This window comes from Triturus cristatus, chromosome 11, assembly GCF_964204655.1.
Source record: "Triturus cristatus chromosome 11, aTriCri1.1, whole genome shotgun sequence".
Classification (NCBI taxonomy): Eukaryota; Metazoa; Chordata; class Amphibia; order Caudata; family Salamandridae; genus Triturus; species Triturus cristatus.
In genome coordinates, this window is record NC_140594.1 from 1,065,321,371 (window position 1) to 1,065,339,709 (window position 18,339).

At 44.8% G+C, this 18,339-nt stretch overlaps 1 protein-coding gene across 3 annotated transcripts in view; it reads left to right on the forward strand.

The window, feature by feature from the left end:
- GNB4 (G protein subunit beta 4) overlaps positions 1–18,339 on the forward strand; it is a 684,865-nt gene that overhangs the window by 449,603 nt on the left and 216,923 nt on the right. For all 3 annotated transcript variants that reach the window (XM_085635394.1, XM_085635395.1, XM_085635393.1), the window contains one exon: positions 17,277–17,315. In XM_085635394.1, the coding sequence (XP_085491520.1) occupies positions 17,277–17,315 (39 nt within the window). The remainder of the gene's footprint in view (positions 1–17,276; positions 17,316–18,339) is intronic.

Sequence of the window (18,339 nt, forward strand, 5' to 3'; positions counted from 1 at the left end):
GAGCGCTACATGCTTTAGACGTGAGGAGTTGTCTCTGAACTCTGCATTGACAGAACCAAAGAAATTTCAACTCCAATTAGTTCATGGTAGAGTCTGGACTTCTTCAAAGAGGAAAGCCCTTATCAAAGCAAGGCATAATCCCCTTGCTGCGAGCGTCGATTAGCATTGTGATGGATAGTTCTACCTGCAGGTTTCTCACCTTTGAATATTATAGGCACCAATCTGTGTATGGAAACGTTGACATAGTGTGGTGATGTCATGTAAGTAGATGACTGTCTGAACTCTCATATGTCATCTAGAGTGTTGAGAGGTTTCTGGTGTTGAATGTTCTGAAGGTTGTCAGTTGCTTTCTATGCCTTGGTCTCTCCAGGGACGGCTCTCTGTTTTACTTAATAAATATACATAACAGCTTTACCCAGCCTTGTCTTCACTTCATTGGCGACGAGGATGGGATTTGGAACTACAATCAATTTATACACTACAAGATATGATGCAAGATTACCTTGATGTGAGTTCGGTTCGCCAAGGTACTGCCTTTCTCACTGTTTTCAATGGACTTCTTGACTTTCTGTCTTCAAATCACAAATCCTGTATTCATCGATCATCAAGATCGTAGTAATCTTGTAAAGAATATTAGCTCTACATCAGATACCTACTTAGTTTCCTCTTGGGAAAATAAATATGCAAAGATCTTTGAAGATCGTTTGGGTAAGATTACCGATTATCAACATTTCATCAAGATCAAAGAAGGCACCATACCAATTAAACATAAACTTCGCAATGTTCCTTTGAGTATTAGAAGTGATCTCTCTAAGCATTTACAATCTTTGTGTGAACAAGGGATAATAGAGAAAGTCGAATCCACACTTTGGCTTTCTCCCATTGTTTTAGCCAAAAAGAGATCTGGGGACTTGAGAATGTGTGTTGATTTGAGAAGCCTTAATGAAGCCATTTGGGTTGACAACTTTCCTCTTCCGCGTATCGAAGATCTTATCACAAAAGTAGGATTCTCTTCCTGGTTCACAAAACTTGATCTTAAAGCTGCTTAAAATCAAGTTGAATTACATCCTAAGTCCCGACATCTCACGGCTTTTGTGACTCCAGATGGTGTCTTTCAGTTTTGTCGTCTCCCCTTTGGTCTCGCATCGGCTGCAGCCGTTTTTCAAAGATTAATGACTGAAATGTTCAAACATAATCCAAATGTAGTAGTATTTCAAGACGATATCCTCATTTTTACTCGAAATGAAGCTGAACATGATGCCGTCATTGACCAAGTGTTCAATGTCTCAACGAATAGAGGTGTGACTCTGCAAAAAAGTAAATGCATTTTCAAAGTGAGGGAGATTGAGTATTTAGGCCACGTAATCTCTGAACATGGCATCAAACCCAGACCTGGCCTTATAAAAAGTATAGTAGATGCTCCTCCTCCTGAGAACAAAGAACAACTAATGTCATTTTTAGGTCTTTGTGAGTTCTATTCTAAGTTTATGAAAGACTTTGCCAAGACCACAGAATGTTTTAGAGCACTGCTTAAGAAAGGAGCAATCTATGTGTGGTCTGATGAATGCCAAAATGGTTTTCAAACTATCAAAAACCATATATTCCAAGCGCCAGCTCTACAAGCGTTCATAGAAGGAAATCAAACTATCATTACTGTTGATGCGTCTGAGTATGGTCTAGGAGCTGTTCTCTCGCAATATGCTAATGGTAAGGAATACACAGTCGGATTTGCGTCCAGGACTCTACGTCCGGTCGAACGGAAGTATTCTGTAATTGAGAAAGAACTCTTAGCTTGTGTTTGGAGTGTGGAGAAGTTCAAACCATATGTATGGGGTAGATCTTTCATCTTGAAAACTGACCATCGCCCTCTTGTTGACATTCTTTCTGGAAAAAATGTCAAACGCACTACTGCACGTATAGCACGCTTGTCCACGAAACTTATTGAATATAGTTTTACTGTGGAATACATTCCTGGAGGGAAAAATTGCAGAGCAGACTGTTTGTCGAGACTTCCTATTTCAGATTTTGATGATCAAGAGTGGGAAAGTGAAGTCGAGGAGTGTTTTGTAGCACTCATTGGTCAGGACAATTTATCTTTTGCAGAGGAGGATTGGATCATGCAAATTGACAAGGATCCTATCCTCAAGGAAGTTGCATCTTTAATAAAGAAGGGATGGCCAAAAGAGAAATGTTTGTCACCTGAACTACAAATATTCTGGAAGGTTAACAATGAACTTTCAGTGGAAAATGGTAAAATAGTCAGGGGTGATAAACTTATTCCTCCTAGTCTCTATCGTGAAGAGATTATTCTAGCAGCGCATTCTGGTCATCTAGGTTCGACCATTACAAAAAGGAAAGTTAGAAGTGATTTCTGGTGGCCCAGAATGGACTCTCAAATTGATAACATGGTAAATAATTGTTCACGTTGCAACACTAGTGACAAAGTGTTAATACTTGAAGGTACCATTGAATCTCCTGTTCTTCCTCCTGGTAGGGCATGGCAAAAAATTGGTATGGACTTTCTTGGTCCATTTCATGTTCTCCCTTCCAGCTCAAGATATTTTTTGGTTATTATTGACCATCTATCTAGATGGGTGGAAGTTGAACCAATTTCTGTACCAAATTCAAAGAGTGTTATTAACTGCTTGAATACCATTTTCACCAGAGAAGGGTATCCAGAAGAAATTCTCACTGACAATGGGGTGCAATTTGTGTCACATGAAATGACTTCGTTTTTGCGTTCCTGTGGCATAAAACACATCAGAACTCCTCTATATCACCCGCAAAGTAATGGGAAAACAGAGAGGTTCAATAGGGTTGTAGTGGAATGCGTACAAGCAGCATTCAGATCTAAAGTTTGTATTTTTCAAGCTATTAAGGATCTTGTTTGGTCATATCGCACTTCACCTCATGTTGCAACCAACTTGTCACCGTTTGAACTGATGAGAGGCAGGAAAGCATCTTGTCAGGTGTACCCTTTTTGGATGGTTAAATCTTTTCATCAGGGCAGTGACATGAAATGTTTATGGGATTCTGCGTGGAAAACTTCAAGTGAAGTTTGTTCTAAATCTTGTCAATCTTCAACTAGAAAAGAACCTCACACACTGTGCGTTGGAGACTGGGTTAGAGTCAAAAATCCAGTGTCAGTGAGAAAAGGTTTTTCTAAATTTCTTGAGTCACAACAAATCATTGATGTACGAAAGAATGCTGTTAAGTTGTCGAATGGTAACTGGTGGAGCACTTCTTGTATTGCAAAGGATCCATCTTTTGCTTCCAAAACTAGTGAATGTAATCCTAATGTTTCAGGAGGGGATGGTGTTAGGAAAAGCACTAGGATTTGTTCTAGACCTCGACTTCTACGAGACTATGTTTAACTCTTAATATTTGCTTTTCTCAGTTCTCCTTTTATAAACATGTTTTCTTAAGAGTTGTTTTATTTAAAGGGGGGAAGTGTGGTGATGTCATGTAAGTAGATGACTGTCGGAACTCTCATATGTCATCTAGAGTGTTGAGAGGTTTCTGGTGTTGAATGTTCTGAAGGTTGTCAGTTGCTTTCTATGCCTTGGTCTCTCCAGGGACGGCTCTCTGGTTTACTTAATAAATACAATTCATGCGTTGGCTGAACTCAGGCAACGTCCCTCTGGGCACACCTCAAAAAGCAAAAGCTTAAAGCACGTTAATTCGTCTGTTTAAATGAAGATGCCGTGTGTGCTTGTAATCATGACATTTAATTGATGTCTTAACTTTTCAACAGTGTCTTGTAAGCTTGAAGATGCAATAAACGATGATATTATACATGCTCCATATCATCAAGTGGCCAATGCCATCCCAATGCATTTCGGGCCCATTTGGCCCTTCATCAGGGGAGTCTAAATAAAAACATACATTAACAAAGAATTACTATTCGCAATGAGAGGTATGTCATGCAACAAAAGACAGTGAGGGACCATCCCAGCATGTAAATACATTCTACAAGAAAACATGGAAGCCACCTAGTTATGTGCAGCGATGTATGAATGAACGTTAAGGAAACCAACGAAGTATAAACTAGCATGGCATAATCAAAGAGTGCTTAAAGTGAATTGCCAGTGGAAACAAAAACGGTAAGCCAAAGTGCCGTGTTTCATGCTTGGTCAGGGTGACAGAGTGAAGAAAAAACAAAAGTGGATGCTGCTGTCGCATATTACAATAAAACAATAAAACAAGAGCATAAACCGAGTGCCTAAAAAAACTCCTTTTTTAGAGGTAGGCCAAAAAGATCAACTAGACCCAGGAGGGGCAAAAGACGTCCCATCAACCATGCCCAGTCCGAAGTCTCAACCAGCGCCAGGTCGAAGGAACAAAGGGAAGAAACCATGAATCCCGAACAGTTAGTCATCAACATCTCTGATCATCAACTCACAGATATTGAAATTAAAACTCTGCAAAAAGGCACGTCTTTTGTACCAACATATCACACCAACAAATTGGAATTGGATATCTGTTTGTTCAAATTTATGCGCAACCTCCGTTTGCGACATTTTTTTGAAAATGTCATTCAATCTGAGCACAGGCCTGAATCTCAATTATTAAAACATCTACGCCCGAAGAGTACTTTTCAAGCACCAATTTCCCACAAGACGTTGGACCTTTTTGAGAACTTGGTGAAAAATGACATTCTCTCTTTCAACTTTAAGCAACGTTCCAAACTTCAGAATCTCACCAACAAGGAGCGAGCAATCTTGGACAATCTGGCTAACAATCGGAACATCTATTGTCAAAAAGCAGACAAGGGCGGTGCCCTTGTTATAATGGACTCAGCTTTCTATCAAACTCAAGTGGACATACATGTGAATGACGATAACACATATATGATCTTACCTCAGGATCCAACAGTCAGTTTTGCCAATCTTCTGCAATCCATCATTGACAAGGCCGTGGAAAACGGAACCATTGATGAAAAAACCAAAAGATTTCTAATGACCAAACATCCCAGAACACCCACTTTACACATGCTACCCAAAATTCACAAGGACCTTATGAATCCTCCACTGCGGCCAATAGTGTCCACAAGGGGCAGTATACATGAACCCATTGGCAAGTTTTTGGACGTTCACTTACAACCTTTTGTTATGCGTATGAACACATACGTTAAGGACACCACTGATTTTTTAATTAAGATCAACCAGGTAACATTGCCTGATGACAAAGAAGTGTGGTTGTGCACCATCGACGTCAAGTCACTTTATACCACCATTCCTCATGACCTAGGAATTGAAGCGATTGAAGAAGCACTACTGCAATCTGACTTGGATCACGATTTACAAGTGTTCCTGATGGAACTCCTTACCTTCACATTGTACCAAAGCTATTTCAGATGGAATAACGACTTCTTTCTACAGCTCACCGGTACATCGATGGGTAATTGTGCCGCACCTACCTATGCGAATTTATTCATGCATACATTTGAAAATAAATTCATTCTGAGTTTGAACACATGGAAGGAACATGCACGATTATTTTTGCGGTACATTGACGATATCTTCGTCTTATGGTTCGGTCCTTTGGATGCTCTTAAGTCAGCTTTGACAAATCTCAATCAGATCAACGACCGCATTCAATTCACCTTTAGTTTTCATGAGACAACCATAACATTTTTGGATGTTCAAGTAACAATACGTGACAATCAACTCACTACCACCCTGTTCAGAAAAAGCACCGATCGCAACAACTTGTTACATTACACCAGTTTTCATCAACCGGCTTTGAAGAATCATTTACCCTTTTCACAGTTATTGCGAGTTAAAAGGATTGTGTCTGCTCACTCAGAATCACAAGATCAAATACAAGCCATGGCACATCGTTTTACCACTCGCGGTTACCCTCAGGAGGTCATCACCAACGCCATAACAAAAGTGGGGAACATGCCACGTGAGAGACTGTTACAACCCACTGCATGTGGAGAAAAGAATCGTATGGTCATGGTTTCAAGGTTTTCCACCATGAGCCATAGGTTCAAACAATCAATTAAGAAACATTGGCCAATACTGACGTTTGAATCTGATTTTCATGGCATCTTCAGCAACCCACCGATGTTTGCATATACCAGGAGCAGGAATATTCAAGAACTTATCCGTCCTAGGATCATTGCACCAGCCACACCATACCACGGGACAGTTCCCTGTTTAAACTGCAGCAATTGTAATTGCATCATCAGGGGCAACTATGTGACACATCCAATGAGGGGCACTCCCATTAAATTGCATGTCAATGCTACTTGTGACACCAACAATGTTATCTATCTTCTCAAATGCCCCTGCGGCTTGGTTTATGTTGGGAAAACACTAAGAAAGATCAAGACGCGCATTTTGGAGCACAAAAGCAATATACGCACCAGCAATTTAAAATCTGCAGTGGCCGCTCATTTCCTAGAGAAACAACACAATATTTCACAATTGAAATTCCTGGTTCTGGAAACCATATCAAGGATGGAGGGCAGAGACAATGACACCTTTCTGCTACAACGCGAAAACTTCTGGATTTACAAATTGGACTCTCTGAAACCGAAGGGTCTCAATGACCGCTTGGAATTCGCTTGCTACCTGTAAATTTTGTATAGTTGCATGTGCATGCCCACTTTGTCTCAACTCACGTTATTTTCATACACGTTCATTCGTGTGTATTTTTTTTCACACTTAATTAATCTTTTATTTACGTTTCAGTCACTGTTCAGTTCATCCACCGGCACTTGCAACATGGCGCCGATGATATCCACTGGTTTCACATGACCAAGCGGACGAACTACTTGCATGTCACTTCCGGTTGACACCGGTTTTTTTTATTTAAAAACGCGCGCCGTTCGTTGAGCAAAACTCACCCACATCCCGTGACCGAGAACCGGCACCGCTGTTTGTTTACAGCTTGAAATCTTCAGTACAAGGTAGAGACCCGCACGAACCGAAACACTTTGTGCGTTTAGAAATGTGCACGTTATTTCACTTTGCACGGAGTTTTTTTAGGCACTCGGTTTATGCTCTTGTTTTATTGTAATATGCGACAGCAGCATCCACTTTTGTTTTTTCTTCACTCTGTCACCCTGACCAAGCATGAAACACGGCACTTTGGCTTACCGTTTTTGTTTCCACTGGCAATTCACTTTAAGCACTCTTTGATTATGCCATGCTAGTTTATACTTCGTTGGTTTCCTTAACGTTCATTCATACATCGCTGCACATAACTAGGTGGCTTCCATGTTTTCTTGTAGAATGTATTTACATGCTGGGATGGTCCCTCACTGTCTTTTGTTGCATGACATACCTCTCATTGCGAATAGTAATTCTTTGTTAATGTATGTTTTTATTTAGACTCCCCTGATGAAGGGCCAAATGGGCCCGAAATGCATTGGGATGGCATTGGCCACTTGATGATATGGAGCATGTATAATATCATCGTTTATTGCATCTTCAAGCTTACAAGACACTGTTGAAAAGTTAAGACATCAATTAAATGTCATGATTACAAGCACACACGGCATCTTCATTTAAACAGACGAATTAACGTGCTTTAAGCTTTTGCTTTTTGAGGTGTGCCCAGAGGGACGTTGCCTGAGTTCAGCCAACGCATGAATTGTGATTGTCTTTTCACACTCCTAGGGTTTGAGAGTGATACCTCAGTGGCACCCGACAATTTACCAAACATTCATTACCTTCCTGGTCTGTGCACGACCCGACATTCCTTGGATCTTCAAATTATTACTTAATAAATATACATAACAGCTTTACCCAGCCTTGTCTTCACTTCACATAGCTTTTCGGTGACAGTAGTGGGCACTGGCTTTGACTCCATGTCAGAAAGTGGGTTGTGCTGAAGTCACTGGAGCCCCCTGCACTCTGATGTCATTTCTCATCTGTTTTCTATCATGTCTGTCGTGGCATGGATGAAAATGCCCGCTCCCCACCCTGTGCCTTTCAACACAGGTGAAGAGATTTTGCTCTCTAAATAGTTTTTGATGCGGTACTAACCCCATCTAAGAAGTCAGGCTTTAAGCCATGCCACAGGTGTGATGGACAGAGGTCCATCACTGACCCACAAGTTGACTGTTTGTGCTTCCTAGGCTTGGGACATGACTCGTCATCGGGAAACAGTCAGAACACCGCAGCCTCAGCCGCGCATGTTTCGCCTGCGAAAGCGCTACAACGCTTGCCTTAACCACTAATATATGCCTTAACCATGCATATGCGTGGTTGAGGCAGTGCGCGGTCTAGCTTCTGCTCGGCGGAAGCAAGAATACACCAGGAAGGGAGCCTGGGGACGTGGTGAGGTAAGTGGGGTTGGGGCTGGGGCCGGGTATGTATGGGTTGGGGGGTAGTGTTCAGGGTTGGGGGGGGCTGGGGTAGTTTTCAGGGAGGGGCTGGGGTAGGTTTCAGGGAGGGGCTGGGGTAGGTTTCAGGGCTGGGGTAGGTTTCAGGGCTGGTAGGGGTAGATTTCAGGGCTGGTGGGGGGGTCTGGGTAGTTCCCTTCCAGGGGATAGTCATCAATAGCCAGAAGCACTGAATAGTCCCGCCCATGTGCGGGGACCCAGGAGCATTTAGAAAGAAATATACATACATATATATATCTATCTATCTATCTCTCGTCTAGGCAGGTGTAAGGACTAGCCCTGTGGAGGGTGGAGGTTGGGGGGGGGGGGAGGGGGAGTGAGTGAGTGAGTGAGGTGTGTGTGTGTGTGTGTGTGTGTGTGTGTGTGTGTGTGTGTGTGTGTGTGTGTTCACTTAAAAAACCATAGGTTTCACACATGTTATAGTTAGGTGGATATGTCACTTGTAAAAAAAACAATGAAATTCCCCCGTTATAGTTAGTTCAGATAACTATAACTCGCGCGCCCGCAATCCTCTGCTCATGACGTCACATATTACATCACTCATGACCTGGTCAGTGGCATCACTCTTGACATCACTGATGACATCATCCTTGTGATAGTGATAGGTTGCACCCGAGGTATCGGATTGCTCCAGCCCACCTCGTCAGCACGAGTCAAGCAGGGTAGCTGTCAACCGGCAGCTCGTGACTTCACGGAAAGGTTCGGATATTTTACCGGCCTACAATTCTGCGGACTGGTGCTGAGGCGGCTATGACGTATGCGGGGACCCAGGGAAGCCCGAGGACTTAACTTGCACTAGTACCAGTGCGCCCCACTCTGCAATGCACCAATGCCACTTGTACTTTAATCATCCATTCCCCTCGCAGCACCTACCCAGAGATGATGCATTCTGGGAGCTGTAGGACTGACAGCACTACAGCAGGTGAGCGATCACATGGCAGGGGAGGTGCTTCCTTTCTGAAGTGGGAGGTCTGCAGTTGGATTCAAAAGTGGAGGCGTGGGGCTGGTTCTCAGTGTAGCAGTGGCATCTGAGGAAGACTACAAGGTCGAAATGCATTATGCCTTACCTGCATGTCCATTAAAGGCTTCTTTCCTGAGTTCCTCGTGTGGCCTCTTCCTACAGTTCTGCTGGAGGGTTCATGGATATTTACAGCGTCGGCCAGGGACGCTTTAAGAGGACCCCGTCTGTCAAGTGGCTGTGGCATTACTGGCGTCTGCGTGAGCAGTTTTTCTTTGCACCCGAGGTATCGGATTGCTCCAGCCCACCTCGTCAGCACGAGTCAAGCAGGGTAGCTGTCAACCGGCAGCTCGTGACTTCACGGAAAGGTTCGGATATTTTACCGGCCTACAATTCTGCGGACTGGTGCTGAGGCGGCTATGACGTATGCGGGGACCCAGGGAAGCCCGAGGACTTAACTTGCACTAGTACCAGTGCGCCCCACTCTGCAATGCACCAATGCCACTTGTACTTTAATCATCCATTCCCCTCGCAGCACCTACCCAGAGATGATGCATTCTGGGAGCTGTAGGACTGACAGCACTACAGCAGGTGAGCGATCACATGGCAGGGGAGGTGCTTCCTTTCTGAAGTGGGAGGTCTGCAGTTGGATTCAAAAGTGGAGGCGTGGGGCTGGTTCTCAGTGTAGCAGTGGCATCTGAGGAAGACTACAAGGTCGAAATGCATTATGCCTTACCTGCATGTCCATTAAAGGCTTCTTTCCTGAGTTCCTCGTGTGGCCTCTTCCTACAGTTCTGCTGGAGGGTTCATGGATATTTACAGCGTCGGCCAGGGACGCTTTAAGAGGACCCCGTCTGTCAAGTGGCTGTGGCATTACTGGCGTCTGCGTGAGCAGTTTTTCTTTGCACCCGAGGTATCGGATTGCTCCAGCCCACCTCGTCAGCACGAGTCAAGCAGGGTAGCTGTCAACCGGCAGCTCGTGACTTCACGGAAAGGTTCGGATATTTTACCGGCCTACAATTCTGCGGACTGGTGCTGAGGCGGCTATGACGTATGCGGGGACCCAGGGAAGCCCGAGGACTTAACTTGCACTAGTACCAGTGCGCCCCACTCTGCAATGCACCAATGCCACTTGTACTTTAATCATCCATTCCCCTCGCAGCACCTACCCAGAGATGATGCATTCTGGGAGCTGTAGGACTGACAGCACTACAGCAGGTGAGCGATCACATGGCAGGGGAGGTGCTTCCTTTCTGAAGTGGGAGGTCTGCAGTTGGATTCAAAAGTGGAGGCGTGGGGCTGGTTCTCAGTGTAGCAGTGGCATCTGAGGAAGACTACAAGGTCGAAATGCATTATGCCTTACCTGCATGTCCATTAAAGGCTTCTTTCCTGAGTTCCTCGTGTGGCCTCTTCCTACAGTTCTGCTGGAGGGTTCATGGATATTTACAGCGTCGGCCAGGGACGCTTTAAGAGGACCCCGTCTGTCAAGTGGCTGTGGCATTACTGGCGTCTGCGTGAGCAGTTTTTCTTTGCACCCGAGGTATCGGATTGCTCCAGCCCACCTCGTCAGCACGAGTCAAGCAGGGTAGCTGTCAACCGGCAGCTCGTGACTTCACGGAAAGGTTCGGATATTTTACCGGCCTACAATTCTGCGGACTGGTGCTGAGGCGGCTATGACGTATGCGGGGACCCAGGGAAGCCCGAGGACTTAACTTGCACTAGTACCAGTGCGCCCCACTCTGCAATGCACCAATGCCACTTGTACTTCAATCATCCATTCCCCTCGCAGCACCTACCCAGAGATGATGCATTCTGGGAGCTGTAGGACTGACAGCACTACAGCAGGTGAGCGATCACATGGCAGGGGAGGTGCTTCCTTTCTGAAGTGGGAGGTCTGCAGTTGGATTCAAAAGTGGAGGCGTGGGGCTGGTTCTCAGTGTAGCAGTGGCATCTGAGGAAGACTACAAGGTCGAAATGCATTATGCCTTACCTGCATGTCCATTAAAGGCTTCTTTCCTGAGTTCCTCGTGTGGCCTCTTCCTACAGTTCTGCTGGAGGGTTCATGGATATTTACAGCGTCGGCCAGGGACGCTTTAAGAGGACCCCGTCTGTCAAGTGGCTGTGGCATTACTGGCGTCTGCGTGAGCAGTTTTTCTTTGCACCCGAGGTATCGGATTGCTCCAGCCCACCTCGTCAGCACGAGTCAAGCAGGGTAGCTGTCAACCGGCAGCTCGTGACTTCACGGAAAGGTTCGGATATTTTACCGGCCTACAATTCTGCGGACTGGTGCTGAGGCGGCTATGACGTATGCGGGGACCCAGGGAAGCCCGAGGACTTAACTTGCACTAGTACCAGTGCGCCCCACTCTGCAATGCACCAATGCCACTTGTACTTTAATCATCCATTCCCCTCGCAGCACCTACCCAGAGATGATGCATTCTGGGAGCTGTAGGACTGACAGCACTACAGCAGGTGAGCGATCACATGGCAGGGGAGGTGCTTCCTTTCTGAAGTGGGAGGTCTGCAGTTGGATTCAAAAGTGGAGGCGTGGGGCTGGTTCTCAGTGTAGCAGTGGCATCTGAGGAAGACTACAAGGTCGAAATGCATTATGCCTTACCTGCATGTCCATTAAAGGCTTCTTTCCTGAGTTCCTCGTGTGGCCTCTTCCTACAGTTCTGCTGGAGGGTTCATGGATATTTACAGCGTCGGCCAGGGACGCTTTAAGAGGACCCCGTCTGTCAAGTGGCTGTGGCATTACTGGCGTCTGCGTGAGCAGTTTTTCTTTGCACCCGAGGTATCGGATTGCTCCAGCCCACCTCGTCAGCACGAGTCAAGCAGGGTAGCTGTCAACCGGCAGCTCGTGACTTCACGGAAAGGTTCGGATATTTTACCGGCCTACAATTCTGCGGACTGGTGCTGAGGCGGCTATGACGTATGCGGGGACCCAGGGAAGCCCGAGGACTTAACTTGCACTAGTACCAGTGCGCCCCACTCTGCAATGCACCAATGCCACTTGTACTTTAATCATCCATTCCCCTCGCAGCACCTACCCAGAGATGATGCATTCTGGGAGCTGTAGGACTGACAGCACTACAGCAGGTGAGCGATCACATGGCAGGGGAGGTGCTTCCTTTCTGAAGTGGGAGGTCTGCAGTTGGATTCAAAAGTGGAGGCGTGGGGCTGGTTCTCAGTGTAGCAGTGGCATCTGAGGAAGACTACAAGGTCGAAATGCATTATGCCTTACCTGCATGTCCATTAAAGGCTTCTTTCCTGAGTTCCTCGTGTGGCCTCTTCCTACAGTTCTGCTGGAGGGTTCATGGACATATATATATCTATCTATCTATCTCTCGTCTAGGCAGGTGTAAGGACTAGCCCTGTGGAGGGTGGAGGTTGGGGGGGGGGGAGGGGGAGTGAGTGAGTGAGTGAGGTGTGTGTGTGTGTGTGTGTGTGTGTGTGTGTGTGTGTGTGTTCACTTAAAAAACCATAGGTTTCACACATGTTATAGTTAGGTGGATATGTCACTTGTAAAAAAAACAATGAAATTCCCCCGTTATAGTTAGTTCAGATAACTATAACTCGCGCGCCCGCAATCCTCTGCTCATGACGTCACATATTACATCACTCATGACCTGGTCAGTGGCATCACTCTTGACATCACTGATGACATCATCCTTGTGATAGTGGCGGTCGCGCGAGTTATAGTTATCGGAACTAACTATAACGGGGGAATTTCATTGGTTTTTTACGAGTGAAATATCCACCTAACTATAACATGTGTGAAACCTATGGTTTTTTAAGTGAATTTGTATGGTTTTTTAAATGCTAAGTTATGTATGTATTATTATTTTTTTTATATATTTATTTTTCAATAAACTACGTATTAAAATGTTTTTTTTTAATGGTTTTTCACCGTGCGCGCACGGAGCGCGCACCCCCGCGATTTAAAAAAAATAAATAAAATTTAAATGTTTTTTTATGCCTGCGGGGTCCTTCAGGGACCCCCTGACAAAGGCAAGGGGGTCAGGAACTCTCTACCCTGCCCCCTTTTCACGTTCGCCACCTTCCTTTTCCACTCTCGCACTGAAAACAAACAAAATTGCGGCCGACTTCCTGATTTCGACCGATTCGAACGTTGACTGACATGTAACAACCAATCAGAATTACGCTCGCGCACGTTCGGGTGCGCGCACGGTGCGCGGCTATAGATATGTATGTGCTTTTTACTGCAATTTTCTCTGGAACTACTGAACAGATTGACTCCATATATGCAAAAGGCACATCCCCGACCTGAGGACTACCTCTCTGCCAAATTTCAAGTAATTCTGTTCAGCCGTTCGGGCTGTACCTTCGACTAAAGGTCCTATGGGAAAATGCATGGGGACCCCCCTTTTTTCTCGGCCCCCGCTTGACGAATCCCCCCGAGACTTTCAGGGTAGGAGCTGAGCGGAGCGCCCCATTAGTTTTGAAAATTTCGCGAAGATTCGTCAACCGGCGCCAAAGTTATTCAAAATAGAATTTTGAGATTTCCTATGGGAACACGGACCTAACTATAACTATCTACTGGCGACCGCCAGTAGATAATATATATATCACCAAAGAGAAACGGAACGGACACCACTTCCTCTATGCCTTGTTATTTTATTTGTGCATTGGCCGCCATGACGCGTTTCGGGCTTCAACGAGCCCTTGATCATATATATCTATATATTATCTATTGGCAGTCGCAATGCAGGCAGATCTCTCTAAAGCCTTGTTAAGGCACACTTCACAAAGTCTTCTTTACAGTGGAGTGTCTCCTCTCTGACTGCTCTCTTTGAATAGTGCCATTAGCAGACATAAGTAGGGCAGCTCCTTGGACAAATTGACACGCCCTTACTCCGCATTATTTTCTGGAAGCAACAGTGCAGAGAGACACAGCAGAGTGTCATGGCGTATCTTTTTAAAAAAAATTCTTTTTTTTTTTAGAAAGGTGAGCCTATTCTGGTGTTCACGTGATTCACGGTTAGGTTTGTTTACTAATGTATTACACTGTTTATTTTGAGTCAAGAATATGAATCTGTGAAACCTCCTATGCCAGGAAGAGAAAAGTTACCTTTCTGTAACAGTTCTCTAGCATTGGAGTCTTTCATAGATTAACCTAGCTCACCCTCTCCATAAAAGGCTCCCCTAACGTGTTGAGGAAGTGGTGTTTACTGGGCTTTCACTTCATTGATTGAAGGAAGGTGTTTTCAGTGAGGTGGGTATGCTGCATAAGTGTCTGTGTTTAAAGCCTGCTAGGCATTGTTTTCTTTGTGGTGCTATTTTGATGTTCTTGTGGAAATCCCAGCTCAAAGACGGAATGATTTAATATTGTGACTCTACGAAAGACATCTGCACAAGAGAACTATTGTTTTAGGTAATTACTTTTTTGTTCTGGGTGGCATAACAGATTCCCTCGACCTGAAACTGGGTGAGGTGCAGAAATGGATCTATCAGAACCCATTTCTGAAGGCCACGAGGCACTCTGAAATGGGTTCTGATAGATCCTGGAATAGCGTGGTCCTAAAAGTCCAAAGCTCCCTCTGCGGGGAGATGGATACAGTGGAGTGAACACAGGCTGACAACTCAAAATGCGAGCAACAGCAGCAGTAATTCATTCTTCGCCAAATATTCACTTTTATGAAAACTAAAAGTATATTATTTCTACTGCTAACAACACAAAGGCAAAATATGACATTCACAAACAACTACACAGTCCCCCTTGAGATCAGGGCTCTAGTGTTTCCTTAGGCAGTCCCTCCGGTCCCTTTCCCGCCTTGCTCCTAGCGATAGTGGTTATTCCCCATTGACAATAGGCAACATCCAGGGCAAGCCCCACTAGTATTCCCAGTTTCAAGAGCGCACTCTGACTCTTATTTTAATTTTAGTGTTCCATTACCACAGCACTAACTAATTTGCAAGCAAGTTCGCCCTTTGGCCGACTGGGCTGAAATCAGGGTGCTTGGAGCGGCAGCACCTGAATCGTGTGAGTTTGCTGCACGTGGCACAGGAGTGCTGCACTCAGTGGGCGCATAGGTCCTGAAACGCGGTTGTGCTACCGAATCGTCTGAAGGTACTTTTTGACTTCTCCATGCAGCGTAAGTGTGTGATTAGCACACGGATTTGGATGCAACCGTCCTGAAAGCAGGTCCCTCATCTTGATGCCCGTGCACAGATGCTCCCATAGTGGCCTTACTTCTCCAGCGATGGCTGGGGAGTTTCCAGCAAGTTACAGGTCTTGCTGCTCCTGGTGACCCCCTCTGGCATACGGGGTCACACCTCACCACTGCACAAGGGCTACGGACCTTACAGCACAGCAATCTTTTTTGCAGAGGCCCCTCCTGGCACCGGCTAGTCAGCTCCTGATTACATATTGGCACCGGCCCAGTTAACCTAATGATGCACATGGCTCAATTCAAGGCCTTCCTCCTTGGCATACGAGGGTCGCCGACTTCATCCTGTATACAAGCAATGACTCAATAGGTTCAGCGCAGTCTCCCAATACCTCACAAAGTGAGTCTACTCAACACTTCTCCCCACTGAGCCTCCATCCCTTCAACTCTCTCCTATTTTTCATAGGGCACACGGATATTGGCAACCAGGAAGGCACAGGTGCTCTATAGCAGGTGGTCTTGGATTCCTTGGGTGATGTCCCCTCACCCCAGCAAGGAGGCTAGCAGGCCTCGGCCCTCAGTCCTGGTCACAGACCGAAGTCTTGCAGAGTTTCTGCTCCTCACACAGCCCGCCTGGCTGCTTGGCAAATGACATTATTTGGAGTCTGAAGCTCCCCTTCTTATAATCCATTACCAGACACCAAATGTGATGTAGAGTCTGAGTCTTGAAAGTTTATATTGGGAGTCTGCTTCTTTTGAAGTGCCCACACCTCTGCCTCTCTTCCTTTTGTAATCAGTCTGCCACAGCAGTAGCAACTCCAAAGCTGATAGCCCCAAAATGCAGGCCATTGGACTGACTAGAGTTCGCACCTGGTTGTCAGCCACAGGGATATGTGTATCAAAAGGTTAGCCCAGGACCTTCCTGATCTGTGCCCTACCCCTTTCTTGTTATCTTTAACTGAATCAAAGAGCACCCTTTTGAAGTGAAGCCTGGCTCTTCCCTCTAGCTACAGTGTGTCCCATTCAGCTTAAGGAGTGGAGCAGTACACAAATCTGTTGGATGGGCGCGGAATTTCTGTACCTCCTCTCCTCTTGTTTCACCATGCTGGCCTGGGTCTACCAAAATGGAACCCCGGTTTCTCCCATTTTGTACCATTCACAGGCCCACATACTCCCAGCGCATGTATACAGCATACCCACACTGCACAGCACAGTATCTTCTTGTTTTGTACAACTCATAGGCACACATACACCCAGCACATGCATTTTCTCTTCTAACAGAATCACACTGCATCTGTCTGCCATGCAGCCTTTTTAACAAGGATGAAAGATTCTCTAAGAAGCACTTAAGGATCCCACATCTCAAACACAAGAATGGTGTCATACTTCCTTTTTACATTGTTTCTAATCTTTCACTAGTTTTCTTTCATCTCCCTATTCCATTCTTTACATTTTCCACTTTTCACGCTCTACTGCCCTCAAATACCTATTCCGACCCTTCCGCACCCTTAGCATCCTCCTCTCTTCTATTTAGCCTCTGCCATTTGCCTCAGATTGTACATCAGCACCCTTCAACCCTCTAATACTTTTACAATTTCTGCCATAGTGGCTTTGATATCACATTTAATGGCAATTCTCTTCTTTTTGTATGTGTGTAAACTTTTATTAAAATGGACTTTCATTATATTTGTGTGTATACCTACTATTCAATTGAAGACATTTATTAAATGCTATTTTGGGCCCTCGTATTGTGTTTTAGAAGTCAGATAATGTTTAATGAAGCAGGTTTTTTCCAAATGTTTACATCTATTCTCTTTATTTGTTTTAGGATGCAAGGAAAGCATGTAGTGACACAACTCTTGCACAGGTAAAATATTTTTACTGTGTATTTTACTTGAAACATTTGCATGCTCTTGAACTGTGTATTAGATCACGTTGTACTGTCTGTTTATTCTTTCTTGTTGATTGTGATCAAACTGTTCAGTTTTACCATTTCAGAATCTGTCTGCCTCAGTTGCTAAAGCCATACCTCTTTAACGTTGTACCCAGAGCACATTTAATTCTTTACTGCTTAAGTTCTTAAATTGTTCCAGGACTTAATCTTTAAATCTAGCCAAGTGCATAAAAAGCCTTGGTTTTCAAAAGTTACCCCCCAATGTCTTCATTCGTCCTGGACATTAAAGATGAGCCAGAGAATTTTCTTTAGCACACTGCTCTTGGTGGTGCTACCTATGTATCCCATATTTTAGCACATGTTCCATTCCTGCAATTAAAGACAGTGTCCTGACTGAGTTTGCTGGTTGATTGAGGGGTGTGTGCCAGAACTCTGTTCACTTAACACTTTAGGGAAAACAGTGAAGATGGCTTAAGATTACAATTAACAGCACAATGGTTCAAGTAACTAGTGCAGGGTTTTCAACACCTTGAAGTTGGTCAGATATTTTGAGACTCCTCTCCTCTAGGCTACATGGATAAGAAGGGAAGTGTGACACAGGGTGTTTGAAGTTGCACAGAAATTATTTTAACATACCTGCTAATAGCCTACAAATGGGGTGGGGAACACTACTTTGGAATATAGCTTGTATTAACCAATATTGGTGCCTTAATTTGTTTATGTACATCATTTTTAAAAATATGTGTTCATATCGATACCTATGCGGGACATTCTCTTATTGAGAACTAAGCCTGTTGGTGATATTCAGTAGTGTAAGCTCTGAAATCGTATCAGTCTGTTTCAAATCCCATAGAACATGTATTCCCCTATCTGGAATAATCAGCTATTTATGGGATGGCAACGCAAACTTTTTAAACTGTGTTAAACCTTCATAGAGTAATTTTCTAAGTAGCTTTGGTTGGAGTCAAGAATTGCAACTCGGTTCCCACTACATGAG